General features: G+C 49.1%; 1 protein-coding gene across 1 annotated transcript; it reads right to left on the reverse strand.

The window, feature by feature from the left end:
- ABCG5 (ATP binding cassette subfamily G member 5) lies at positions 1-27,863 on the reverse strand. Its single transcript, XM_075536043.1, has 13 exons — positions 27,718-27,863; positions 26,884-27,005; positions 23,388-23,524; positions 23,216-23,314; positions 17,283-17,415; positions 15,827-15,966; positions 13,004-13,133; positions 10,825-11,038; positions 10,525-10,730; positions 9,400-9,538; positions 6,777-6,962; positions 1,539-1,655; positions 1-190 (listed from the first exon to the last, which is right to left on the reverse strand). The coding sequence occupies exons 1-13, from the start codon at positions 27,861-27,863 to the stop codon at positions 1-3; spliced, it is 1,959 nt and encodes a 652-aa protein (XP_075392158.1).
- Positions 27,864-27,999: the final 136 nt, after the last annotated feature.

The raw sequence follows: 27,999 nt of genomic DNA on the forward strand, positions 1-27,999 counted from the left end.
CTATCTGCTAATGTAATGGTCCCTTATCTTAAAAACAATTATTCCAAGGATGACCAGAACGGGGACAAATGCATACAAAATCAGGAAGTTTGCCGTGAATCTGGATGTTGCGCCTGGGCAGGTTCTCTCGATGAACTGAATTCCTTGACTGAAGGTGCACATTGGATTGGTTGTCACAGAACTATTAGGGCTGCCTGTCAGGGGAAAGATGGACAACATCGGATCAGCTACGTGTGCAGTCGTTTAATCAACAGACCTTACCAGGTGCCCAACAAGGGCTTAGCACTCTGCTAAACCCCTTACTGAAGGCACGCAGCATCCCAAAGAGCCCAAAATTCGGACATAATGAGGCAACAGTGAATTGGCTTCACTGGAGAGGTGAATGGGTTTGTTTCTCTTGTGGACATAGGCCCATTGCCATGCTGTCTGGAGCCCTGGTGGTGCAATGGTTAAGTGCTCAGCAGTTTAAATCCACCAGCTACTCCAAGGGAGCAAGATGTGACAGTCACTTTCTGAGAAGACCACAGCCTTGGAGACCCGATTGGGAAGTTCTATACTGTCTTCTCCAGATTCACTGCTTTCAAGGATTCCGACTCAGAGCGGCCATAGAAGACAGGGTAGAACGGCCCTTGTGGGTTTCCGAGAGTAACTTTACGGGAGTAGAAAGACCCATCTTTCTCCTTCAAAGCTGCTGGTGATTTCGAACTGTTGACCTTGTGGCTCACAGCCACTGTGTCACCGGGGCTCCGAGAGTCAGAACTGACTCAACAGAAACAGGTAAGCATGTGTGGCATGGTTTCTCAGTTGCTGCCTTTATGTGTCCTCGAGTCGACTGCGATTCATTGTGACCCCGTGCCCCAGAGTCGAACTGTCCCACAGGGTTTTCTGGGCTGTAACCTTTATGGGAACCCATCCCCAAAGGAGCCCACGATGGGTTTGAGCCCTTTGCCCAGCCACCAGTTCTTAACTATGGGGCCACTAGGACTGCCTAATTCCACAGAGACCACCATATGCCTACTGATACCGGAGAGTATTTCAAACCGCTAACTTCCACCCATTAGATGTGTTCCTAAGAGTAGCTTTGATGCTTCCCAAGGTCATGACGACCTTGTTACTCTCCCCACTGCCTTCACGCGGGACCTGGGAACAGCCTTTGCCAGAAATGGCTGGGGTCAGCCATGTACCATGTACATTTCTGTGGAACAAGAAGCCACTTCCACTTGCTTCACCCTGTTCAGTGGCTGTAGAACTTACTCCATCCAGAGTACACCAACACTTACCTCCATGCAGATCAGGCCTATCATTTTTTAATAACATCAAAGTTGCCTTAAGCTATTGACCTTTGACAGGTCACTAACTGGAACAACTGTTAATTGTTTATTTTATTCTCTAGATCGAAGAAAATGTTGGTTTTTCATTTCTAGGAGAGATTTTAAATCTCTTTATTGTAAAAATAAAGCTTTTCTTTAAGAAGTATATCTCCCTAAGGAACTATGTATATAAATAATGTGGAAAACTAATAGTCCAAAATAGAATACTTACCACAAGTGAAGTTAAGTCCATAGAACTCGTTGACTATCAGGATCTCAGAGGAATATTTTTGGAATGTGAAATAACTGAAGATTTTAAAAGGAATGGGCATTTCTTCCATGTTTCTTAAAAAGATAAAGGAAAGAGAGAGAGAGAGAGATGGAATTCATTCGTCTGTGATAAATGTCCTACCAAAGGAAAAGAAAAGCAATCTTTGTGCAATGCGTCCCCAACATGAATATTGTTTTTCACTTCTTTATCATGAAATTATGCTCGTGATTAAAAAAACAAAACCTTTGGACAATTCTAACAAGTGCAAAGAAGAAAGTCGCCTGAAATATCACTGCCCAGAAAGAACTACTCTTCACATTTTGGTGACCATCCATTCCAGTGTGTGTGTGTGTGTGTGTGTGTGTGTGTAGTAAAACCTGGAACCAGCAGAATCTGCATAAGGCAGAAGCTTGTGAGAGCATGAAAACGCAAAATTTCCACTAAAATTAGCAACAGAAATGTGCTGAGACTGTAAGACTCATAAAAATGAGTTCCAACTCTCACAGGTTTTGCTGTATATATCTATATACTTATATAGATATATGTGTGTATGCATATACATGAGGGTGCTTACAAAGTTAATATAAATGGCGTTAAATTATTTAGGCTTTTTCCTAAGTTGTTTTTCCCCTCCCCAATATGCCTTAAACATGCATCTTTCCAAGTCAGTGAGCATAGCACTCCATTCTTTTAAATCAGAGCTTGGTGTCAACGATAATGGATTGGTGTCTAATTTTTTGTTTGTTTTTGTAACCAGCAATGATAGAAGCATTAAATAAAACACACACCACATTAAACACAAACTCATTGCCATAGAGTTGATGCTGACTCATAGTGACCCTGTAGGACAGGGTAGAACGGCCTCTGTGGGTTTCCAAAACTATACCTCGGAATGGCAGTAGAAAGCCCCATCTTTCTCCCAAGGAGCAGCTGGTGGTTTCAAACTGCTGACCTTTCAAACTGCATCAGTAGGGGATGTTTGTGACTAAAGAGATTCTAGAGTGTTAGCGTATGAAGTAAAACTAGACTAGATTACAAGGGATAAAGGATGGAGAGAATCTAGGAAAATTTCACACTGGCCTGTGGCTTTCTATCAGTTAAATATTTTCTATCTGCTCTCAATTAAATATTTCTTATTTCTTTTAGTAAGTCACCAGCCCAGGTGCCATGACAGGAAGAAGAGGTCATCTACTTCTGAAAAAACTTACAGACCCCCAGACTCTGGGGAGTAGGTCTATAGGCGACCCTGGCCTATAGGCTGCCCTGGCCTATAGGCTTACTATGGGTTGGAATGACTTGACCACAGTGGGGTGAGGGGTTAGTTCTAGGTGCTTGAGGAACTCAAAAGTTGTATCCCAGAACTCCATGCATTATGGGCCATTTCCTGCGGCACAAAATTGAACTAATCATGTTGCTGTTAAGTGCCGTCGAGCCAGATGTGACCCATAGTGAGCCCTTGCACAGCAGAACAAAGCACCACCCGGTCTTGTGCCAACCTGATCATTGTTCCTATGCCTGAGCCCGTTGTTGAGAGACTGTGACTTGGAAAGGATGCGCAGGGATCTAGGAAGACCCCTAGGGAGGAGAAAGGATATGCTAGGAATACGGAATCGTGGGAGCACGACCAGGGTCTAGGGCTGCATAGGGATGCAATGGACCAGAGAGGCTCGCGCAGAAGCCTTGCCTAGGGTGCCACTGAGGTGCATTTGGAATGATATCCAGGAACTGACCTGGCCATGGCCTTGAATGACAGGCTGAGCTGTGGGTTGCAATTGAAGGGCCACGAGAAAGCCCGTGTGTAAAGCAGAGTTGTGAGAACACACAAGTGTGGCACCAGCAAGGAAAATGGACTGGAACAAGGGCAGAGTAACAGCCCAAGGCGGGGTGACGCCTGACATAGAAGGTGGCCACCACAGCGCCTAGAGCCAGTTCCCGTGACCCCTTCACCCCTCAGTGCACTCTCCGAGGCCACACACAAATGCTCGGGGTGCATCTGTGGACAGAAAAGAAAGAGCTGCATGATTTGGTGACGAATCCAGTTTGTAACCAGACCCGGGAGAGCTGCCATGCATCCACTGAGTTCAAATGTTCTTTTGTAAGCCCAGCTGGTTCAAAGAGGGACACAGTGATGATTAAGAAAAAAGAACTTACTAGAGGCAGGCAGCCTCCGAAAGGAGACTTCAAGATGGCCCAGCATGCAGTGGCCAGGGAGAGAACCCAGGGGCTTTGAGAGAGAGCTGCCAGCCCAGGGAAGGATGGGCCCTGTGCAGGGGACCAAGAGAGCAGTGAGCGGCAGGCGCCTCTCCAGCCTCTAGACATCCAAGGAGTATTTGACAAGAGAGGACTCATCCACCGGCCTAGAACATGCTTTCTGCCTATTGCTAAAGATCCTTTTTATCTTACACAATGAAATCGCCTCATTCCTGCTTAAAATATTTATACCGTATGTACTCCGGTGTAAGTCGAGTTTTTCAGCACATTTTTAATGCAGTTTTGTGGTAAAATTAGGCGCTTCGGCTGATATTCGGGTCAGCTTATACTCGAGGATATACGGTATATAAAATACTGGCAAGATACAAAAGAAAATCAACTCTGGGCTGTGACACTTCAGATGACATTTTCTTCCTTGCACATTTTTACATTTTTGTATTTTGTGCATTTTTTTACAATGAATATGTTTATAAGCAGAAAGCAGCAAAGCTATTTCCATTTTTGTTTCAAATAGCACAGATGCTGCGGGAAAGATGAGGACTTGGGGAGTGGGGGTGGGGGACAGGCATTGAGTGAGAGGGAGGTTTACAAATAAAAAAACAGCCTCCAGGAGCTATTTGGGGCCATGCGGAATCCAACTGCTGATCCCTTGGGGATCCTGAGATTTTTGCAGAGTGCCCAAGCGTGATTAGTAAAGTTGACCATTGCCTCACATGTAATAGCAATTAATTCCCCTGTCCTAAAAAAAACCTAAGGCTCCCCATAGTCAGCTGTTCAAACCCACCAGCCGCTCCTGCCCAGAAAGATGAGGCTGCCTATAGTCTCAGAAGCCCTACACAGGGTCACGATAAGGCAATGGCAGTAGGTTTGGTTGGGGGTTTTCCTATAAATCCAAATGCGCGGCACAGTGTCCTTTTGCTGGAACCAGGCAAGGAGTCCAAGATGGGTGTGAGGATGCTGCCGGAGGTTGGGTCTTTACTAATGCTACCTTGACTCCACGCCTTCGGGTGACATGATTGGTGCCTTTTCCACAGATACTAACAATTCAGGTAAACAACTGAGACAGAAACAATGTAATTGGACCAATGGGGGGAAATATCCTCATTTGCTCACTTTGCTTTGTCTCATCAGCCTTTGTGTAATTCACCACAGTGTATAAAGATCTCATTTGCAACTCCTGATCCTTGAGCTAGGTGGGGTCAGATGATTATCTCCATTTTATAAAGGAGGAAGCCCATTAAGATAGGAACGGGACTTGCCCAGAGGCCACAGGGCAGCTCACTCCCAGGTCAATCCTCCGTTCAGAGCGCATTGTCCGTCACCTAAGCAAAGTCTCAATTCAGTTGGCTTACCTGGAAAAGGGTGACTCGGGAGTTAAATAACAAAACCTACAAATACCACCTAGAGTCAACCCAAAGGAAACCCAAACCTACTGCCATTGAGTAGATTCCAACTCAGCAGCCCCGCCTCCCCAGAGGGTGTGCTGGGACTGAGACTGTGGCCCAATGGAACACCATGCTCCTGTGGAGCTGCTGGTAGGTTTCCAGCCCTGCGCTTACCAGCCCAACGCCCCTCCCAGGATGCCACCAGGATACTCAGTCCATTGTGTTTGACTCTGAAGTCAAGGAAACCCAGCCTTCCTATTTCCTCACATTCCACCATCCTGGAACCATTTTCCCTTTCCTAGGAATGCCCACCCTACCTGCTACTACTATTGAAATGCCATCCTGTCAAACTACTCCTCGATGATAAAATGATGTCGTGATGACTGGTGGAGCAGTGGTGTATCCGTTAGGTAGCTCTAGTGCAGGGATGGGGAACGCATGCCCAGAGAGCCAAGCACGGGAACAAGGAGCGGAGCACTGCACATGCTCAGGGGTTCAGGTTTCCCGCCGGTAGGCATGGGTGGGCGCTAAACCTGGATTGGCCCACCTAGGCCAGGTGAATTCAATTCAGCCAATGGGGTTGATCAGGGGTCGTCCACCACGCCTCCCGTGGAATCCTTGAAAAGGCAGGAGCCCAGAGTTGAGAAACAGACTTTGTCTGCCTGACTCTGAGCAGCATCCGCCAGGCTGCATGGTCGGGAGGAGTGCTATGGGTGCCGTGTAAACCTGAAACTTCTTCTAACGCTCATAAAACTCACTTGGATCATGAACCAGGCTTCGGCATGAATTCTTTCTCACGCGGGGCCAAGGACTGAGGGACAACTCTAGCTCCAGAGAGATCTAACAATTCCACAAGGCCTGACATTCTCAACCTCAGTGGCTCCTCGAGACAAAGACAGGGCTCTCTCCTGCCACAAAGGGTGACAGCCTTGGGCACCCACAGGGACAGTTCTGCCCTGTCCTAGGGGGTTGCTGTGAGTCAGCGTGGACTCGATGGCAGTGAGTTTAGTTTGCTGTTTATGTTCATTAGAGAAGCGTCACCAAGTCCAGAGAAAATAAACAGAGAAAATATTACCGTGAACACCACTCAGGTAAGCACTCGAACACTTGGGACATGCCCTTAGAGTCCTCCTGAGCCGGCCTTTTATTCGGTAGCGGCCACTTTTCCTATCCGACCATTCTCACTTCGTGCAATAGCAGGAGATGGAGGAATAGAACAGACTCCACAGTGCCAGCACAGAAACGGACTATTATGCACAGTATTTCGCCTGCAGAATGGGGCTGTGTCATTTCTTCCCTGCAAGATGGCTCAATTGTCCTCAGCCCACTATAATGGCTGGTTTCATGTTAAACAGATCAATAACAGGTTGAAATGGTAATTTCCTGGTTGCCAACAGCCAGCCAGTCTATGAGGGAACCGTGAGCTAAGGACATGATGCACTATAGCACGCACTGTAAACACTGCAGCGTGGTGCTCTACAAGGTGGGACCTGGAGCCGGTGGCTCGCTCCTGGTACAGCATCTGAGCCATTATGACCGGGAGACCAATAACAACAAATCCTAACCATCTAAGTTGTCTGCAATGTGATCGCGTGTTACCTCATGAATCCAGATCCAACCAGGACTCCGGCGATGCTCAGCAGGGCCACTGCACTGTTGACCACGTTGGGGTTTTGGACGATACCAAGTAGCAGGAGCGTTAGAAATTCGCCGACCAAGTGTGGGGCCAAGAGAGCGGCAGAGAAGTATCCAAATCTGCTGGCCTCGGGGTACAAGCCCAGAGTCCTGGAAAAAACAGAAGGCCTGTGTCTCTCTCCAAGGGTCAATGCCAACCCGCCCTGAGAGAGGACAGCCACATGGCCAGAGGGCAAGAAGGGTCTACAGGGCAGGCCAGCCTCTGCTCTGGGCAGAGCCAACACCAGGGACCGTTTCTTACTGCAAAACGGTTCTCTTAGCTCCAACTCAGTGTGAGCCACCTTTTCCCTGGAGCAGTTCCTTCAGCTCCCCTGGGAAAAACTGGAACTCGGTTAGACAACGGTCACAACTAACGGCAACAAGTAAGGGTGGGGGAGCGCTCTGCCTCTTCTCCCCTCCCTGCAGCCTGCCCCTCCTGCCCCAGGGGCTGCCAACAGCGTAGAAACATGGGAACCCCTCACTGCTTTCACTCCCCGATCTTCCACACGACGTTGCCGCCAGCTGCTGCAAAGTTGTCCCCCACTCACGGCAAGCCCAGGTAAAGCGGAAGGAAGCCCTGCCCTCCAGCATCGAACCCTGGTCCTGCATGGAGTCAGCCCTGGCTGGCTGGCTTTCACAGGTCCTGGCCTGGCTTCGTCTAGAAAGTCAGCTCCAGAGGCACATGTTCAAAGCGCCCCTTGGGATGAGCAGTGACTGCACTGAGGTGCACTGGCTGGGAATCCCACCTGAGGCTCCTGCGTGAAAGGCAAGATTTTTACCATTGACCCACTTTTCCTTCCAACAAATCTGCTTCCATTTGGTTCTGCTTTCCCAGTAGCTCACGGACCCCCCTTCTGTTATCACTGCCATTCTACCCGTTCAGGACCATTTGCCTTTCGTGTCAACGGCTGCAAAGACTCTTCACGGGGCAGCTCAGTATCCCTGCCCTAATTCCAGTGACTGCCAGTGATTTCAGGCTCACTCTCCGATGTCCTTCACTGACGGGTCCCTCCCTGTTCAAAGCTCTCTCCCTTGGCCCATGACCATGAGCTAATAAATAGGCGTCAGCTCTACACCACCATTCAGCACCTCCCTGGGGGGTTCAGCGTTATTTCCCACCTACTCAGAGGCAGTGATCAACTCCTTCCCACCCTCCAGTTCCTTTAGCATTACTGAGTACAGATATTGTAGTAGTTACATAATCTGGTGTCAACTTGAGTGAAGGGCTGGAGGTTAGCCTGTCAATCAGGTCGCAGCTTGATGACCTCATTTGGAGGCGCTAAGGAGATAAATAGCTCACTGGAGGCCAGATACATTCTCACCCTGCTTTGTCTCCCTGCAAGATATTCCTGTTGACAAGCCACATGGAGCCATGCTGATGGCAGGTAGAGCCTTGGCACTAAAGATACTTCCACCGTCACTGGACTTTATCCACAAGACTTTATGGATCATGGACCACAGGTCCATGATCTTCCTGCACTAGGCATCTTTGCATGTGTTGCATGAGTCTGAAGAGGAATTTTCAGACCAGGATTGGACATATGGGCTAATAACAGACTTATGAACTTGATCTGGACTAAGCTGGGATGTTTTCTTTTTTCTTTTTTGGGGGTGTGTGTATTTTCTTAATATACAGTTACTCTTTTATATAAAGCTCTCTCTTATACACAGATGAGTGTCTATGAATTTGTTTCTGTAGTCCACCCAGACCAACACAGATATATACCACAAAATGTATGCCAATTCAACAATCTCTCCATGTGGAATTCAGGATGGATTGAATTCTTCTGGTTGTGTAGCCATTCTCATCTACCTTTTCCAGAACATTCCACTTATGGAATCCACAGATGACTAACTTAAATCCATTGCCCCCTAACCAAAACGCCCTCTCCCCACCTTTAGAAACCACCAATGGTCTTTCGTTCTATGCGTTTAACTATTTCATCTCTGTGAGATCATCCCTGTATTTATCCTTTTGCGATGGCCTCCTTTTTCGCAGCATAAAGTTTTCAAGCTCCATCTTTCCTTCAGGGAGAGCCACGGTGCTGATTAGGAACACTCAGGATGAGACACCACGCACATAGCTGGACTCTATGCATTTCCCCTTTTTGTTTTTATAAAGTCTAAGAAGTAGAAGCAATGCCTAACAGCCACCAATCCAAACCCAAGCAGCATCAGGGATGCTACATAACTCCCAGCCCTCCCACACTCACAGTCTTTTCTCTCTCGAGCGCCCCTTGGCCCCATCCCAGCACTGTGTTCCAGCTGACAGCAGCCTGGGACGTCAGCAGGCAGAATGTGGGCAACTCACTATCCCTGCACGTGGACCCCACAGGCCCGGAGTCTCTGCTACTTCAGAGCCCGCTTCTCCATGGTGACTGTGGGACAGGCTATTCCCTGGCCACATGTAGTCTTGTCCTCAAGGACTGGACACTGATAGGCAAATACAGGCCCTCCAGAGCAGACAGAGCAGTTGTCCAGCTGGGAGCTCACCCTTCGCACCTCCCACAGCCACCCGAGGCTCCGTGGCAACCAAGCGCCCCCTTACCAGTAGAAGACACTGCTGAAAAGGAGGATTGCAAGGACACTGAAGGGGAGGGCATGCAGCACGTAGGCCAGCAGCATCTGCCACTTCTGGTACAGGCCGTCCTGACTCTCCTGGTCGCTGACAGCTCGCAGCACCGGGACTGGGCATGGAAGGAGGTTTCAGAATAGCCAGCCTTCACACAGCTGCGGGGCAGAGGGCTAGCCAAAGCTGGACTCAAGATCTGTTTGGGTGGATGGTAAGGGCCCACTGGACAGGCTCCCTCATCATGGGACAAGGGGACCTGCCGTCCACAGGGCCATAAAGATGCTGACCCCAGAAACCCGCTCTCCACCTGACTTTCATGCAGCGAGGCCACAGGGGTTGGCATGATTTCGTTCCTTCTTTCTGAATAGGGAGCTGTCAACAACTTAAGGAAAGCAGAGGCACAAAGGACAAAAATGAGGGGTTGAGGCCCTCTCTTCCCTTTCTGTGCCAGGCTGTGCCCCCCCCACCCCCCACCAACCTGCCTTTTGCTCCAACTCTCAGAGGGCCAGGAAGGTTGGTGTCAGCAGAGGACGACCTCCATCTCCATCTCCTCTCTAGCACCAACAGTGCAGATCCTCCATCCTTCCCTTGTGCCCTGGACCTAGTGTGACATATTGGCAACCCTCGAACACCTATCTGCCTGTGTAAATCATAACATCAAGCAGCCGAGCAGCAGGTCCCGACTGAGTTTGAACCTTAGGTGCCAGCCCTCTTAAAATAGAATCCAGAAAGAACCCGAAGGTGAAAAACTGACTCAATAACAGCGCCCCTCAGAGTTGCCCAGCCCAACGACCAAGAGAAGCTCGAAGGAATTGCCTTTTGCAAAGCCCTTCCCAAGCCCTGCTCCACAAATACAGCACAGCTTCACGTCTCCTTGGCATCTCATTAGACCCCAGAGCACCACTGAGTGAGTGAGCTCAAAGTAAGTTACTAGTAACCAATGCACTGCCTTTCCCAGAGAAAGCTCTTAGAGCGGGCCGGGCTTAGCTCAGAGAAACAGCCGATAATGGTGAAATTCTGCACGGTGACAGCTGGAAGAGGAAGGTATGTGGGGCGAGGGCCCTACCCACAGGGCACATATCCCACCCACAGGGCACTTACACAGAGTCACAGCGTTGAGCATGCCTGTGTAGGGGGTGGCGCCCAGACACTGGTACAGGAGGCCCACTCGGTCCTGGACGGCACCCTTTAGGACATCGTTCTGGACCCGTAGAAGGAAGAAAATGATGAACAACCCCATGACCAGGTTCTGGGTGAGTCGCATAGCCACTGCCAGCTTATTTCTCAGTAAGTTTCTCGTCACTCTCCTGAAAACCACACAACCCTGTTTTAATTCCTTTGCTTCACTGGTCAGGTCCGAAGACCTGAAACGGGCCTGGCTTCCATTTGCAAAGTTCTTACCTCAGGAGAACAGCAAGTTTACAGAGAGCCCCAGGAGAATCACTGGTCTTGAAAGGAATCATTGGCAGTGTCTTCAGATGTTTCGCTCTTTCGATATTCTCCAGAGTTGAGTGATAAATTGCTGACTCCTTGTAGGCAGATTCAATCATCTGGACTCGCTTGTAGGTTTCTATTTCCCGCTCTTTGCTTTGCGTGTCCACTGAGGTCAGGTCCACTAGATATGTGTTAAAATGTGCATATATGTATGTGTGTATATACATCACATATATGTATATATACACACTCATGCATGCAATGGATAATAATGTAGTATCATTGATTCAGAAGAATTTTAAACTGTGCCTAAAACTCAGAATGGTGAGTAATCCCATAATATCTACTTCCACCAGAAGAGAACGTGTTCTCTTTTTATAAAACCGTTTTATTGGCATGTAATTCACATACCATGCAATCCAGTGGGCTACATATATTAAAAAGAGTTGTGCAATCACCAGCACAACCAATATCAGATCATGTTCTTCTTTCTTGTACCTATTACTGTACCCCCCTATGGTCCCCCAACATCCCTTTCCATAAACCTGAGGAACTGTTAATCTGCTTACTGTCTCTATAGATTTACCTATCCCGATATCATCGAAAGAAAATCATGCAAAAAAACAAGACAGTAAAATAAAACTCAGAAAAACCTCAATACAAGAGAAAGCATAAGATAATAGACACCAGAAGAAACTAAAAAAGCTCATCTGTAGGCAATTGGACATCCCCTTTTGGAAGGGTGGCAGGGAGGAGATGAGCCAGTCAGGGTGCGATGCAGCAACGATGAAACAATCAATTTTCCTCTAGGTCCTAATGCTTCCCCCCCCCCACTATCATGATCCCAATTATACCTTATAAATCTGGCTAGACCAGAGGATGTACACTGGATGTACATATAGGAACTGGAAACACAGGGAATCTAGGAGAGATGATCCCTTCGGGACCAGTGGTGATAGTGGTGATACCACGAGGGTGGAGGGAGAGTGGGGTAGAAAGGAGGAACCGATTACAGGGATCTACATATAACCTCCTCCCTGGGGGACAGACAACAGAAAAGTGGGTGAAGGGAGATGTTGGAAAGTGCAAGATATGACAAAATAATAATTTATAAATTATCTAGGGTTCATGAGGGAGGAGGGAGTAGGGAGGGAGGGGAAAATGAGGAGCTCATTCCAGGGGCTTAAGTGGAGAGCAAATGTTTTGAGAATGATGAGGGCAATGAATGTACAGATGTGCTTTACACAATTGATGTATGTATGGATTGTGATAAGAGTTGTATGAGCCCCCAATAAAATACTTTTTAAAGTGGATTAGTAGGGAAAGCAAATGATAAGATGTTAAATTTTAACCAAACTATGTCTGCAGTGATCCACTTTCCAATGCACTCTGCCTGAGGGCAAGACTAGTCACATGCCTAGTCAATGGTCCAAGGTAAATCAAGGGCGCTTACTCTCCGCAGGGACTCTGCCAATGTCTGTGGGGCTTTCACTGTCATCTGTAGCCTTCTGAAAGCCAGGTGCTCAGAATTTAAGCTCTAACATAATTCCCTCCTCTGATCTTGGACTTTAGTATTTACAATCTTGGGTCACACAGGTCAGTGTGCTCCTTCCATGTGGACTTAGTTGACACCTCACTTAGATGGCAATTTGTTTTAAAACAAGCCGTCAAGATCCCACATGCTGTACTTGCTGACAGCTGGGCATCATCTGATTTCTTCGCTACACAGTGCTGTAGCACACCTATCTTCAATGATGTCCTCGTGAGGGCCAGTATTGAGCAGGGCCATTTCATACGAACCAATTGTTCTTAGATTAAGATAAACTCTGTTCTTAATGACCACCTATAATATCAGAGTATGTGAGAGTTACTCAGCAGGGCCAAGGGAATCCTGCGGGGCTGTTTGGGGAGTTTAGAAGCTGGATGAATTTTGCTCTGATGAAGTGGGAGTGCACCAACTCAAAGGAGAGAGATCCCCCACCGTGTTCCGATAGGGCGTCCATGGCAAGTTCATTGACCCAGCCAAGTCACCCCTTGATGAGCAGAGTCAAAACAAACAAAACATTGGAAAACAGCAAGGCAAAAGCAAAAACACATCCTACAAGCCTCGTGGCCTCCACGATGGGGACTGCGAAGGGACACTTACTGTAAAAGTCAAAAGGGTTAGCGTGCTCCGGACAAGGGTAGCTGCAGCCATTGAAGAAGTCAAGCATTTCCGCTGGTGTGCCGCAGAACACCAGCTCCCCGTGGCTCAGGATGGCGATTTTGTCAAAGAGCTGATTGGACAACAGACAGTGTTAGTGGATGTGTGTCGTTGCGCTATCACATCGCAAAGGCAGGTAAGTCTCCAGACAGCTAGTCCTCTATCACAGTCGTGCACCAGTGCTCACAGTGTGCCCGGGTACACCGCAGTCATTTCTTTGTTTGTTTGTTTGTTTCAGCCCAGGTTGCCTCTGCAGTCCATGCTGTCCCCCAACCCTCATGTCACAAGTGCCAGAGGAGAGCCACCAGATCTAGGCTTGAGTCCAGCCATTCCACCACATTATAGCACGCTCCTCTTGTCTCATCTTTCTTGCTTTGTTTGAGTCTCAGGTCCTCATCTATAAAAGTTGAATATTAGCTACATCAGTGGTTCTCAACCTTCCTAATGCCGCAACCCCTTCATACAGTTCCTCATGTGGTGGTGGCCCCTTGACCATAACATTATTTTCACTGCTACTTCATCATTAGAATTTTTGTTACTGTTATGAATCGGGCAACCCCTGTGAAAGGGTTGTTTGACCCCCAAAGAAGTCACGACCCACAGGTTGAGAACTGCTGCTCTACATGATAGGATCCTGAAGAAGACCTGATGGCACTGTGGACTCTGTCTTGGGCAGCCAACCTCAAGGTCAGTAGTTCAAACTCACCAGCTATTCCTCGGGAGAAGGATGGGGGCTCAGCTCCTATAAAGATGCACAGTGGGGGAAGTGCAGAGTGGAGACCCAAGGCCCAAGTGTCGGCCACTGGAGATCCCCTCATAGAGGGGTTTAGGAGAGGAGATGGGTCAGTCAGGGTGCAAGGTAGTACCGATGAAGAGCACAGCTTTCCCCCAGATCCTGGATGCTTCCTCCCCCCAACTACCATGATCCGAATTCTACCTTGCAGGCCTGGATAGGGCAGAGGTTGTACACTGGTACATATGAGGGCTGGAGGCACAGGGAATCCAGGGTGGATGATACCTTCAGGACCAAGGGTGTGAGGGGCGATGCTGGGAGAGTGGAGGGTGAGTGGGTTGGAAAGGGGGAACTGATTACAGGGATCCACATGTGACCTCCTCTCTGGGAGAAGGATGGCAGAGAAGGGGGGGAAGGGAAACCCCGGATAGAGCAAGATATGATAAAATAACGATGTATAAATTACAAAGGGCACATGAGGGAGGGGGGTGCGGGGAGGGAGGGAAAAAAAAGAGGACCTGATGCAAAGGGCTTAAGTGGAGAGCAAATGCTTTGAGAATGATTGGGGCGGGGAATGTATGGATGTGCTTTATATAATTGATGTATGTATATGTATGGATTGTGATAAGAGTTGTATGAGCCCCTAATAAAATATAAAAAAAGAAAAGGGAAAAGAAAGAAAGAAAAGAAAATGATTAGGGCAAAGAATGTACAGATGTGTTTTATACAATTGATGTATGTATATGTATGGACTGTGATAAGAGTTGTATGAGCCCCTAATAAAACGTTTAAAAAATAAAAAGATGCACAGTGTCGGAAACCACACGGAGCAGTTCTAGTCTGCCCCACAGGATCCTTAAAGGCTGCAAGTGACTCAATGGCATGGGTTTGGTTTACCATGACCGTGAAGGAGGTCTGGGGGTGCAATGGTTAAATACCCAACTGCAAACCAAAAGGTGAGTGGTTTAACCCCCCCTAACTGCTCCTTGTGGCTCTGTCTGCTTCCATCAAGATCACAGCCTTGGAAACCCTATGGGGCATTTCCACTCTGTCCCACAGGGTCACTAAAAGCCGGCACCCCCAAGACCACAATGGATTTTAATAGGGTACTGGAGACCGTATTGACATAATGGCTACCCACCGAGCTGTGATCCTCAAGGGCCATAGTTCAAAACCACCAGGTGCTCCAAGGGAGACAGATGGGCTTTCTACTCCCATAAAGCGTTTCAGTCTTGGAAGCTCACAGAGGCATTCCCCCTTGTCGTATGGTGTCACTATGATTCCGCATCAACTCAATTGGCCACGAGTTTGGTTTTTGCTTGTTTGGAAGGGGCTCTATAGGATCTAATAATAGAAAAACTGTCTCCAAAAATAATTCAGCCAGGAGTGGCATTTCCAGCTTTTTACCAGCTGTTGACTCAACTTCGTATCATTTCTAAATCTCTCTCTTTACTTCTATAAAGTGGATATTCTGAATACCACTTCATGGGATTAAATGAGATTTGTACATAGAAAGAGTTTAGTCCATGGTAGGTGCTGGGGGGAAAGTCATTTGCATCTTTTGTCTGGCCCCTTGGAGCTGTTGAGGAGCTCTAGTGGTGCTATCAGGTAAGCGTGGGGCTGCTAACTGTGAGGTCGACAGTTCAAACCCACCAGCGGCTCCATGGAAGAAAGATGGGCTGTCTGCTTTTGAAAGATTAATGATCTCAAAACCCCACAAGGACAGTTCTCCTCTGTAGGGTTGATATCCATCAGAATTGACTCAATAGCAGTGAATTTGGTTTGGAATCTTTGCCACGGGATTTCCTGGGTGGTGCCAACGGTCAACAAAAAATGGTTGGCAGTTCAAACCCACTCATGGGCACCTTGGAAGTAAGGTCTGGTGATCTGCTTCTGAGAGGCCATAGCCTTACAGGGAACTCTCCTCGGCCCACATGCGTAGGAACTGATTTGACAGCAACCAGAATCCCCAGGATAGTACCTTCAGACCTGCCCTTGGCTGGCCGAGCAGGTGCAAGAGGTATGGCCCTTACCTGGAAGAGCTCGGAGCGGGGTTGGTGGATAGTGAGGATCACGATGCGGTCCCTGTGAGCCAGCTCCGAGAGGAGGACGACGATCTGATTGGCAGTCATGCAGTCCAGGCCTGTGGTGGGCTCATCAAGCAGCATGATCTCTGCCCACAAAGTAGACAGGTGAGCCCTGCTGAGCCTGGGGTCTGGGCTGAAAACTCAGGATGTGGAACATTTCTGGGTTGAGGTGTCTTGGCCCCACCCCAACTGCCTGGTGAGAGGCAGCTGCCTGTGAACTGGCTTGAACCCAGGAGAAAGTCGTTGAGCGTGGAGGCCTGGCCCCTGGCTCTAGAACACACTGGGGCCTTGATCTTTGAAGGGACAGAGGAGCAGCCCGAGTCAGGGCTCCCCTCTGGCCCGGTGCTATAGACTGTCTGGTCCTGCCCAGAGGACCCCGACAGAGCACAATGGCTGCTGGATTATTGGTTTTTAAAGGGCAAGAGGTTGAAGAGACCCCACCCTGTGTCCAGACTGTAACAACTGCCCAATACCAACAAGTTGGTCTGCAAAAATCAAAACAAATCTGACCCATGAAACCCCGAGCAGCATGAAGGTTCTCTGAGGAGGTGCGCTATATTTCTACCCAAAAGGTGAACTGGACTCTTAAGAACATGCACCGGAAGAGCGGGCAGCCTGGATCAAGAAATTACCCAGACATGAGATGTCCTCTTCCAGGTTCACAGAAGCAGGGAGGCTGCCCAGGCGGTGGGTGAATGACTGAGCCAGGCAGGGGGAGCAGGTGACCCGCTCCCTCCCTCCCAAACAGGTAGGCTTTTGAGTGTGTTACTGAGCCTATCATGTCCATGTCGCAACCACGTTGAGCCACAACAAAGCTCCCTGGCTTCTCTGGTGCTCTAGTAAGAAACGAGGGGGGCCAGGGTAAGGCCTCGTGTACCCAAGTGCAAATGCAATGCGTCCATGTCCAGAAGTGTTTTGAACTTGGATAAGTCCCTGGAATGCCTATTAACACACATGGACAAAACCCCTTGCCACTGGGTGGACTCCTATTGACAGTGACTCTGTAGGACAGACTCTGCATGGCTGCCTTTGGGGGTTCCTGAGGCTAAATCTTTACCAGAGCAGTCGGACTCGCCTGTTACTTGAACAGCAGCTGGTGGGTCCAAACTGCTGCCCTTTCCATTAGCAGCTTAGTGCACACCACCACCAGGGCTCCCGACCCGGCGTAGAGTATTAAAGAAATTTAATACAGTGTTAAAGGAAAAGAAGGGGCTCCCAGTTGGAAAAACATCAGTACCTCCAGTTTAACGTGAATTCCTTCCCGAATAGAGACTGAGAAGGAAGGGCCTGACGTATCTGCTGACCCATTGGGAGATACCTTGGCAGTAACCGGTCTCTTTGGGGCCCACAGGCCCATTGGGAGATACCTTGGCAGTAACTGGTCTCTTCGGGGCCCACTTACTGGGATCCTGGAGGAGCTGGGCTGCGATGGAGACTCGGCGCCGCTCCCCACTGGAAATGCCCCCCCAGTTGTAGTTGCCGATCATCTGATCCGCCACGTGGCTCAGACTCAGCTCTGCCATCACTGCCTCCACCTGCAGGGGACACAGGAGGCAGAGAAAGGTGGTGGATGCTGGGCCAGTGACTGCGGTAGAGGAGCGGCATGCCTCTCTAGAGCCCGGGGTGGTGTGGGAGTCATGGTCAGATTCACCCCACCCTGGGAAAAACAAGCCTGTTCTACGAAATTCCAACTCGGTTTGAACTCGACCTGTTTTCAAGCAGCCCTGATGGTGCACAGGTTAAGCACTCAGCTACTAATCACAAGGTTGGTGGTTCTAAGAGAAAAAGCTGCGAAAATTAGCCTACAAAGCACTGTGGGGCAGCTCTGCTCACTCACATGGGGTCGCTATGACTCAGGACAGACCCCGTGACACCTAACTGACGCAACCAACCCAGTTTTCCCCTCCTGAACCCAAACAGATCCTGGAGTCCCCCTATGGTCCATTCTAACTGTGGCTTGGGATGAACTAAATAGCATTAAAAATCATTTTAATCCCTTTAAGGATCTTAAAGGGGACCCCCCCTTTTAATTTTATTAGGGACTCATACACCTCCTATCACAATCCATACGTACATCGATTGTGTCAAGCACATTTGTACATTCGTTGCCCTCATCATTCTCAAAACATTTACTCTCCACCCAAGCCCCTGGCATCAGCTCCTCATTCTCCATCTCCCTCCCCTGCCCCCCTCCCTCATGAACCCTTGATAATTTATAAGTTATTATTTTGGGGGACCTCTTTTATAATGCGCAGTCACATTTAACATTTCCTTTCCCCAAGTCTCATTCCTCGACTTCTCCCCGCCTGCTCGCTGAGATCTCTCGCCCTCCATTCTCAACACTCCCCACAGCAAGACAGCTACACAAACTCTCTCCTGACTTTCTAATCCAGCAGGCTAATATTTTCCTCCCCCTCTCTGTTTCCATCCTCAGCTTTCCTTTTCCCCAGGGACTCAGCCTAAGGGCCTGTTGCTGGGCCTCTCCTGACCCGTTGCCCCATTTGCATAAGACTTTTGGGAGGAAATGAGGGTGGAAAGAGTCTGCGAATACTTAGATGGTAATAAGTTGTGTTCCTTTACATCCCCGGTGAGATTGTGTTACTCTTATAATGAAATAGAGAATCAAAACTTTGCATTAATAATCCAAACAATCTGGATGACAGTGAAAGAGAGGATGATTTACAAAATCCCCGGCTGGGGTGACAGTTTAGATGAAGTTTTCACTGCAAGCAGGGAGATGTCTGGAACTGATGAGTTAACATGCATATGTAGGAGAGAAGGAATGCAAAGCAGTATATGGTTACAGGCTTGGAAAACCTCCAGCCAATATGGTGATGGAGAATAAAAATGCATATGGAAGCTAGCATCATTTGTCCTGGTCAAAAGAAAAACATCCTCTTGTCATCAGGGTGGAAGCATCATCAGAAGCGAGCTTCAGGGTCTCTGCACCCACCGACCGGGGCAGATTCCCGAGTCTCCTTTTGGTCTGCTGTGTAACATCAGCAGAGGAACAGGCTCGCCCCGCCTAGCAGAGAACTTCCTCCACCTCTCCAAGCGCTTTTAAGAGTGGAATTCACAGAATCTCAGAAAGAACCTTTGGGGGTCACCAAAGCCAATGGAGAACACTAAAGCTACCAGAGTCAGTGGCTGGGCAGGGGCTCGGCTCGAAGGGGGATGGGAGAGAACTGACATATCCACGAAGTACCCTGCCCACAGATGTCACACGCGCATGCGACAACATCTGATTGACTCTTCCCATCACCCACTGCTGCCACTGCCATGCGGTCGATGGGGACTTGAAGTGGCCCTACATCAGGTTTCCAAGGCTGTCAGTCTTTACAAGAACACTGCCTACTCTTTCTCCTGAGAAGCAGCAGGTGGATTTGAACCACTGACCTTGCAGTTTTCAGCAGCCCGTTGTTAACCCACAGCACCACAGCACATCTCAGTGAGCACTAGCATCAATGCTCAAAAACCACTCTTGCTGTGGGGGTGTCATGTGAGTCAGTTCCAACTCAGAGTGATCCTATGTACAACAGGAAGAACTGCCTGGTCCTGCCTCATCCCCACAACCGCCGAGTCCACCACTTGTCTGTCAGTTTGTCACACTGTAGTGGCTTGTGTGTTGCTGACCGTGAAAGCCATGTCATTAATATTTCAAATACCATCAGGGTCAGCCACAGTGAACAAGTTCCAGTAGTCAGAGACAGGGCCAGAAGATAAGCCCCGCAGGTCGGAAGGCACTCAAAATATGCCTGAGGAAGAGCCGCCTTCTCAAAGTAGCATTGACCATAATGGCTCCATTGACCATAAAGTACTCCATGCATCCATGCATCCATCCATCCATCCATCCATTGTGTCAAGCACATTTGTACATATGTTGCCATCATCATTTTCAAAACATTTTCTTTCTACTTTCTTTCCCCCACCTTCCCTCATTAACCTTTGAAAATTTATAAAATAATTTTTCATATCTTACACCGACCACCGTCTCCCTTCACCCACATCTCTGATGTCTGTCCTCCTGGAAGGGGGTTATATGTCACTCATTGTGATTGATTTACGAAAAATAAGTAAGTGCTGCAGGGAGCATCAAAAAGAAGATGGAGAAAACACACAGTCATGAACCGAAAAAGAACTACTTGGCATTCAACCATTTTAAGACGTAGCGCATAAGCAAGAAGCAATGGTGCCGAAGGAAGAATTTCAAGCTGCACCAAAAACATTAGCCAAAAACAAGGCTCCAGGAATGGAGGGAGTACCAACTGAAGCATTTCCACAGCTCATAATGCACTGGAAGCGCTCACTTATCTGGGCCAGGGAATTTGGAAGCCACTACTGGGCCAACTGAATTGGAAGAGATCCATATGTGTGTCCCTTCCAAAGAAAGGTGACCCAATAGAATGTTCAAATTACAGAGCAATATCATTGATATCACATGCAAGTAATACTTTGTGAAGGTCACCCGACAAAGGGTCCAGCAGCACATTGACAGAGAACTGCCAGAAGTCCAGGCGAGATTCAGACGAGAACGTGGAATGAGGAGTATCATTGTTGATGGATCAGATGGATCTTGACTGACAGCAGAGAGTACCAGAAAGATGTTCACTTGTGTTTAATTGACTCTCCAAAGGCATTCCACTGTGTGGGCCATAACAAACCATGAGTAGTCTTGAAAAGAATGGGGATTTCTGAACACTCCATTGTGACCCGAACAAGGGAATACTACATGGTGTAAAATCAGGAGAGGTGTGAATCAGGGTTGTATCCTCTCACCATACTTGTTCAGTCTGTATGTTGAGCAGGAGTATATAAAGAGGAATACAGCATCGGGATTGGAGGAAGGCTTATTAACTACCTATAATATACATATAACACCACCTGGCTTGCTTAAGTGAGGACTTGAAGCACTTGCTGGTGAAATTCAAGGACTGCAGCCTTCAGTATGGATTACAATTCAATGTAAAGAAGACCAAAATCCTCGCACCTGGACCGATAGGTAGCATCAAGGTAAATAGCAACAAGATCGAAGTTGTCGAGGATTTTGTCCTACCTGGATCCACAACCAATGTTCCAAGTGATCACAAGACATGTTGCACTGGGTACAAGACCTCTTTCGAGTGTTAAAAAAGCAAAGATGTTCCTTTGAGGACAAAGTTGCACCTGACCAAAGCCATGGTATTTTCAATTGCCTCATATGCATGTGAAAGATGGATATTAAATACGAAAGACCAAAGAAGAATGGCTGCATTTGCATTGTGGTGCTGGGGGATATTGAAAGTACCCTGGCCTGCTCAAAGGACAAGCAAAGCTGTCTTGGAAGAAGTGTGACCAGAGTGCTCCTTAGAAGCAAGGATAGTGAGACTTTGTCTTCCATATTTTGGACCTGTTTTTAGGAGTGCCCGATCCCTGGAGAAGGGCACCATGTTTGATAAGTAGAGAATCATCAAAATAGAGGAAGGCCCTCAACAAGATGGACTGCCACAGCGGCCGCAACCATGGGCTCAAGCACAGGAACAATTGTGAGGATGGCGCAGGACCGGGCAGTGTTTTGCTCTGATGTGCACAGGGGTGCTATGAGTCGGAACAGACTTGAGGGCCCCTGATACCAACAACATAGGCAGATGACACAACCTTGCTTGCTGAAAGTGAGGAGGACTTGAAGCACTTGCTGATGAACGTTGGGATGGCTGTCTTCAGGATGGATGACAACTCTCTGTAAAGAAGACCAAAATCTGTGTTGCTTGGCGAGATGAGCCAGTCAGGGTGCAGGGTAGCAACGATGAAACATATAACTTTCCTCTGGTTCTTAAATGCTTCCTCCCCCCCACTATCATGATCCCAATTCTACCTTACAAATCTGGCTAGACCAGAGGATGTACATAGGTACAGATAGCAACTGGAAACACAGGGAATCCAGGACAGATGACTCCTTCAGGACCAGTGGTGAGAATGGCGATGCCTAGAGGATGGAGGGAATGTGGGGTAGAAAGGGGAACTGATTACCAGAATCTAGGTATAGCCTCCTCCCTGGGGGATGGGAAACAGAGAAGAAGGCGGGGGGAGACATCGAACAGTATAACATATGACAAAATAATAATTTATGAATGATGAAGGGTTCATGAGGTAAGGGGGAGTGGGGAGGGAGGGCGAAAATGAGCAGCCGATATTAAGGGATCAAGTAGAAGGCAAATGTTTTGAGAATGATGGTGGCAACAAATGTGCATATGTTCTTGACACAATGGATGGATGGATGGATTGTGATAAAAATTGTATGAGCCCCCAATAAAATGATTAAAAAAGAAGAAGACCAAAATCCTCACAGCTGGCTCAATTGGAACATCATGATAAAAGGAGAAAAGATGGAAGTTGTCCCGGATTCCATCTGGCTTGGAATGGCAATCATTGGAAGCAGCAGGCAAGAGATCAAACGAGTGAACATTCAGTAAACACAAGACCTCTTTCCAGAGTCGAAAAGCAAGGGAAGGGTGGTGCTTTGAGGAGTTAGGTGTGTCTGCCTCAAACCAGGGCATTTTCAGTTGCCTCCTAGCCACGTGAAAGTTGGACATTGAGCGAGGAAGAGTGAAGAAAAGTCAAAGCGTTTGAATTATGATGTTGGCCAAAAAAATATGAAAAGCACTAAGGACTGCCCAAAGAACAAGCCGCTCTCTCTCGGAAGAAGTCCAGCCAGAATGCTTCCCACCAGAAGCAAGGACGGTGAGACCTGGTCTCCAGTAGGAAAGTGGAGGGGCAGCCAAACCGAAGGCCCTGGACAAGATGGAACGACTGCCACAGTGGCTGCCACCAGGGCTCAAACAAGAACAGTTAGAGGAATGGGCCAGGACCCGACCTGATCTGTTCTGTTGGACTTGAGTCGGAGCTGACTAGCAGGCTCCCAGCAACAGGCACACCCCCCACAGGAGCTATTTAGGCCCCCTGGTTGGGAAGTGGTTATGCATTGCGCTAAGCGCGAAGGGTAGACAGTTTGAATCCACCTGCCTCTCGCAGGGAGAAAGAGGTTCGCTAATCCCGTAAAGCGTTACAGATGCAGAACCCTTGGAGGCGATCCTCCCCTAGGGTCACTATGAGTTGGAATGGACTCGGTGGCAATGACGGTGGCTTTGAGCAGCTGTTTATGGCCCAGGCCAGGTCTAGACTCCGCAGTGATAAAAGTTGGATGGGTAGAGGAGATGAGTCCATTCGAATGTGTGAAGGCGAGTAGGTGAAAGATGGGGTGCAAAACCACTGGGAGTCGTTGGGTCTCAGGTTGACATCCCAAGGGACTCTGTTGGAGCCCGAGTCTTCCCCCACACCAGAGTCACTCCGAGGACCCACCTTCTTCTGGAAGAAGCCCCGGGAGCCGTGGCGGATGGCCAGCAGCGCTGTGTAGCGCAGCGTCTCCCGCACCGTGAGGTTGCTCAGCAGAGTGTCGCTCTGCGGGAGAGGGGGCCGTCAGCGTCGCCCAGGCCCCCGGCCGCCCGGGCGGGGCCCGCGGGGACGCGCCCACCTGCAGGACGTAGGAGAAGCAGTCCTGGAACTGCTCGCGCCGCAGCGTGCGCCCGTTCACGCACACCTCGCCCAGGAAGGTGCCCGTGCGCCGCAGCCGCCCGGACATGGCGTCCAGCAACGTGGTTTTCCCGGAGCCTGCGGGGCGAAACGAGAAAGCAAGCCCTGGCGAAATCGCTCCCAGGCCTGTGTGCCGGGGCTTCCCAGGACCCTGAACCCATGGGTCCAGCCTGATGGCCTCTCCAGTCCACCTCGTCAAACCTTTCCAAATGGCAAACCTTTCCAAATGGGATGGGAGGCTTGGCGGCGCTGTGGCTGCGCATAGGGTGGCGAGCTGCATGGTTGGCAGTTTGAAACCACCTATGACTCCGCCGGAGAAAGACACTGGGCTTTCTACTCCCTTAAACAGTTACAGTCTCGGAAACTCACCTGTGGAGTCACTTGGAGTCGGTGTTGACTCGATAGCAGTGGGGTTGTTTGTTGAGACATCGGAACTGGAGGGATTTCTTCTACTTACTGATTTGCTTTTCAATTTGCTTTATTTATTTGTGTGTGTGTATCCCCAAACAAATTAAGGATATGATCATAGAAAATGAAGGCTAAGATCAAAGAAAAGAGCTCTTGGAAATATTTTGGGTCACAAACACCTGGATGTTTGTGTATGGCCCTCTGGGTTGGTGTGGTGGGATATCTTTGTGTGGCCCTGTGGGATGTGTTGTGGGATGTCTGTGTGTGGCCCTCTGGGATGGTGTGGTGGGATGTCTGTGTGTGGCCCTCTGGGATAGTGTGGTGGGATGTCTGTGTGTGGCCCTGTGGGATGGTGTGGTTGTGCCTCCATGGAACTGACATTGCCCGGAGCTGTGCGCATCCAAGTGTGGCTGGAGACACCACCACCAGCAGCAGCAGCAGCAGCAGCACCTGGGCACTTGTTAGAAAACAGAATCCGGACCACCGCCAATAGCCAACACCAACTTGTCAGCGATCATGTGTGTGAGCCACCTTGTAAACCGATTCCCTACCTTCATTCAAGCCTTCATGTGACAGCAGCGCCATGTGTCATCTGACTACAACTTTAAGAGAGGTCCCAAGTCACCGAATTACTGTTCCAAGCCACTTGCAATTTTCTGACCCACAGAAACTCTGAGAGATCATAGTTATTGTTTTTCTAAGCCACTGAAATTTGGGATTATTTGTGACATAGAAATGGAGAGCTAATAGATTTCTTTGAACATATGCTAAGTATGTGTTCCTCGATAATGAAGGAACGAGAAGGACGATGACACTCATTCACCATAGGGCACCAAACCCTAAGCAAACTCACTCCCATCGAGTCATTTCCGACTCATCCTGACCCTGAATAAGACTCGGATAGCTTTACAGGAACAGGCAACCCTGTCTTCTCCCCTGGACCAGGCGGTGGGTTTGAACCAGCCTTGTGGTTAGTAGCCTAAGGCTTAACCAGGACCCCAATAGAGGCCACACGAAGGTGACATATTCAGCCACTGGCAAAAGATGGTTGGAGTAAAATAGCAAAATAAGATGCAAAGTTGGTTAATACCCAATGACTGTATGACCTTTGGGATTATCATCTCTTACAGGACACAAATCATTTATCACTAAGCTAGCTTCTGAAGCACCCAGTCCAGAGTCTGGTCCCTAACTGATAACAATGAGTCAAACCTGGTTACTTTCCACTGGGGTGTTACGTGGATGAGGTAGGCCTGTGCTAAAACACACACACAAGTGTGCACGCTATCATCTAGTCAATGACTCATAGCAACCCTATAGGAGAGGATAGAACTGCCCCTGTGAGTTTCCAAGACTGTACCTCTACCAGAGTAGAAAGCTTGACTTTGGTTTTGAACTGCCAACATTGTGGATCTCAGCCCAACTTGTGATCTCTCCACTACCAGGGACTCTTTTGTGAGACTGAACATATACAATCATCTTTGGTCTCATTAAAAAAGATTTGATAGCAATTCTGCATTCGATGAAACACCAATGAATTCTTGCTGTTTTATGAAATACTTTAATTTGTAGAATTTATTCATTTATTTATTCATTCATCCAATAAATATTGGGCATTTAGCCCTGGTGGCATAGTCACTACAAGCTGGACTACGAACCCCAAGGTCAATAGCTAAAAACCACCAGTTGCTCCTCAGGAGAAAGATGAGGCTCTCTACTCCCACAAAGAGTTAACACCCTCAGAAACCCATAGGGGAAGTTCTACTCTGTCCAATAGGGTCTAGCGAAAGGCAGCTTATAATGCCCCTGGATGTTCTGGCACAAATAGTTGGAAATGACCATAAATTGGAAATGCACACTGACAGGCTATTTCAGGAAAATGTCACAGCTATCTATGGCAAGAAGGTGCCCTGGGGGTATAGTTGGGCTGCTAACCCCAAGGTCAGCAGTTTGAAACCAGCAGCTGAGGTTTTCTACCCCTGCAAAGAGTTACAGTCTCAGCAACCCACAGGGGCAGGGCGGCGATGAATTTGCATTGACTTGATGGTAGTGAAGGTTTTAGTAGTAGTATCTATGTCAACATATGAAGAGTAGTCGTTGGATATCTTTTCATCTCATCTCAACAGCATGGCTAGTGCCGTCTACTTGACCGTTGGCTGGAACAAGATGAATGACTGCGGACTTAGCTCCCAGGGAATGACCAGGCTACGCGGTCATCACAGGCTTGCAGTATCCATTTTGTGCGATTTGGGGGTGGCGGGAGGTGCCAACAAGAAGTCAGTCGAAAGACTTCTATGAAGTCAATGTGCCAGGCTTCCTATGTGAAGCTGTGCTGGATCGCCCCGGGGCAGTGGGCACACTGCAGACACCCAGGGCTTCTGGGAACACCAGCAGTGACGACACACAGCTGTGAGGGTATTGCCCTCAGCCCCCGGGAACTGCCTCCTCCTGAGAGGGGATGCCCCTCCCAGAGCAAGGAGAGCAGGTGCTGGGGCACCGAGACAAACTGGAATGTAGGGGCTCAAGTGTAGGGGAGGCAGGGAGTGGATGACATCTGTGATGTTTAATTCCTTAAAAAATAAAAATGGATCTGAAGCAAATATGGTACAAGGTTAAGAATTGGTAAAAATCAGATGCTACTAAACGAGCAGTTGCTATGTTATTGTCTACTCTTTCGTGTATTTTGAAAGACGTTATGTTAAAGTGAAATTTCCAAAAGTAATAATGACATCAACTGGAGTGGCAAGAGGGGCATTTTCCTGACTCCAGGCCAGGGGTGGGGTGAGATCAGCCCCGCTCTGTGCCAGGCACTGGGCCACGTGCTTCCAAGCCTGGAAATACAGGTCCTCTTGCCTGGTGGGCAACACCTTCCACATTTTCAGGGATCATTTCTCCAGATTTCAGGTTGGCCCGGGCTCTACTATGTTCTACCCTTCAAGGGCAAATGCTTCCTCACTGCGGGGCGGGACCCACAGCCAGCTTTAGCGGCGTTCCCGTGGGGAAGGCAGGGAACTTCTCCCCAGACTTACCTGAGCTCCCCAAGATGCACATCATCTGCCCGCTCTCGATGTACAAGGAGACGTCTTTGAGGATCTGCCTGTCCCACTGCTGCCGGCAGGAGGTTAGGTCCCACCAGGGCCTGATGTGGTCGCTTCCAAGGACACCCCATGGGAAAGGGCAGCATGAAGTCTCTGAAATGCCCGGCACCCCCTCCCCAGCCATGCTCAAGGCTTTGCCCACCCTAGTGGTCCCTGGACAGGTTTCTTAACGTGTTTAACATCAGTGTCCCCATACTGGCGACAAGGCAGTGAGTGGCTGAAGGCCTGGTCTGGTTAAGGGCCTCTGGTAGCTGCTCAAGGCCGTTCTCTGTCTCGGGGCAGTGGGCGGGGGGGGGGGCAGCAAACAGGACACTGCCTCTCCCTGAGCAGACACAGCATTCCTTCCCCACTCCCCAGCCCCACAGACAGGAGGAGGCGGGGACCAGGAAGGCAGGGCACCACCCCACACTTTTTGGTTTGTTTTACCTTTGCTTTGTCTCACGGTGACGTAGACCCAACAAAGCACACTCTAGTTCAGTAACTGCTGCGTGTGTTACTCGGGGAGCTGTTTAAAGAGCTCCCTGGCTCAGCCTTGGCGGGAGGAGAGCCCATTTGCTGTTGCCCCTCATTTCCCCGCCGTGGCCCTTCCCCCAGTCACTCCCACCCCATCCACTAAGAGGAGAGCCCAAGCCCTCATGGATGGCCCCATTAGGCAGAAGGATCAGCAGAGGCCCTCTCCTCCCTGGGCCATGCATGTCCAGCACAGGCCCCTCAGCGGCTCTGGCTCCCAGCCGAGGTGGAGGGAGGGCTCGGGCAGTGCCTTACCTGACACTGTACGAGGCATGGAGAATGCCCAGGCTGTGGCGGGGCTGGGTGGCAGCTGCAGGAACCTCCTCTGGGCCCCCCTGGGAGCTGCTGTTGGCTTGGAGTTCCGGGGACCCCCGGAGGGTCCACGACGAGAGCTCACTCATGGCCAGCAGGGCAGAGCCAGGCCGATTCCCTGGTGGCCTGAGCCCCCGGGAAGCCGTACAGCTGCCCGGCCTGGCCTCTCCCTCAACAGGACTGGGGTTAGGTCACCGATGCCATTATCAGATGTACTTTACCCAG

This window comes from Tenrec ecaudatus, chromosome 17, assembly GCF_050624435.1.
Source record: "Tenrec ecaudatus isolate mTenEca1 chromosome 17, mTenEca1.hap1, whole genome shotgun sequence".
Taxonomy (NCBI): Eukaryota; Metazoa; Chordata; class Mammalia; order Afrosoricida; family Tenrecidae; genus Tenrec; species Tenrec ecaudatus.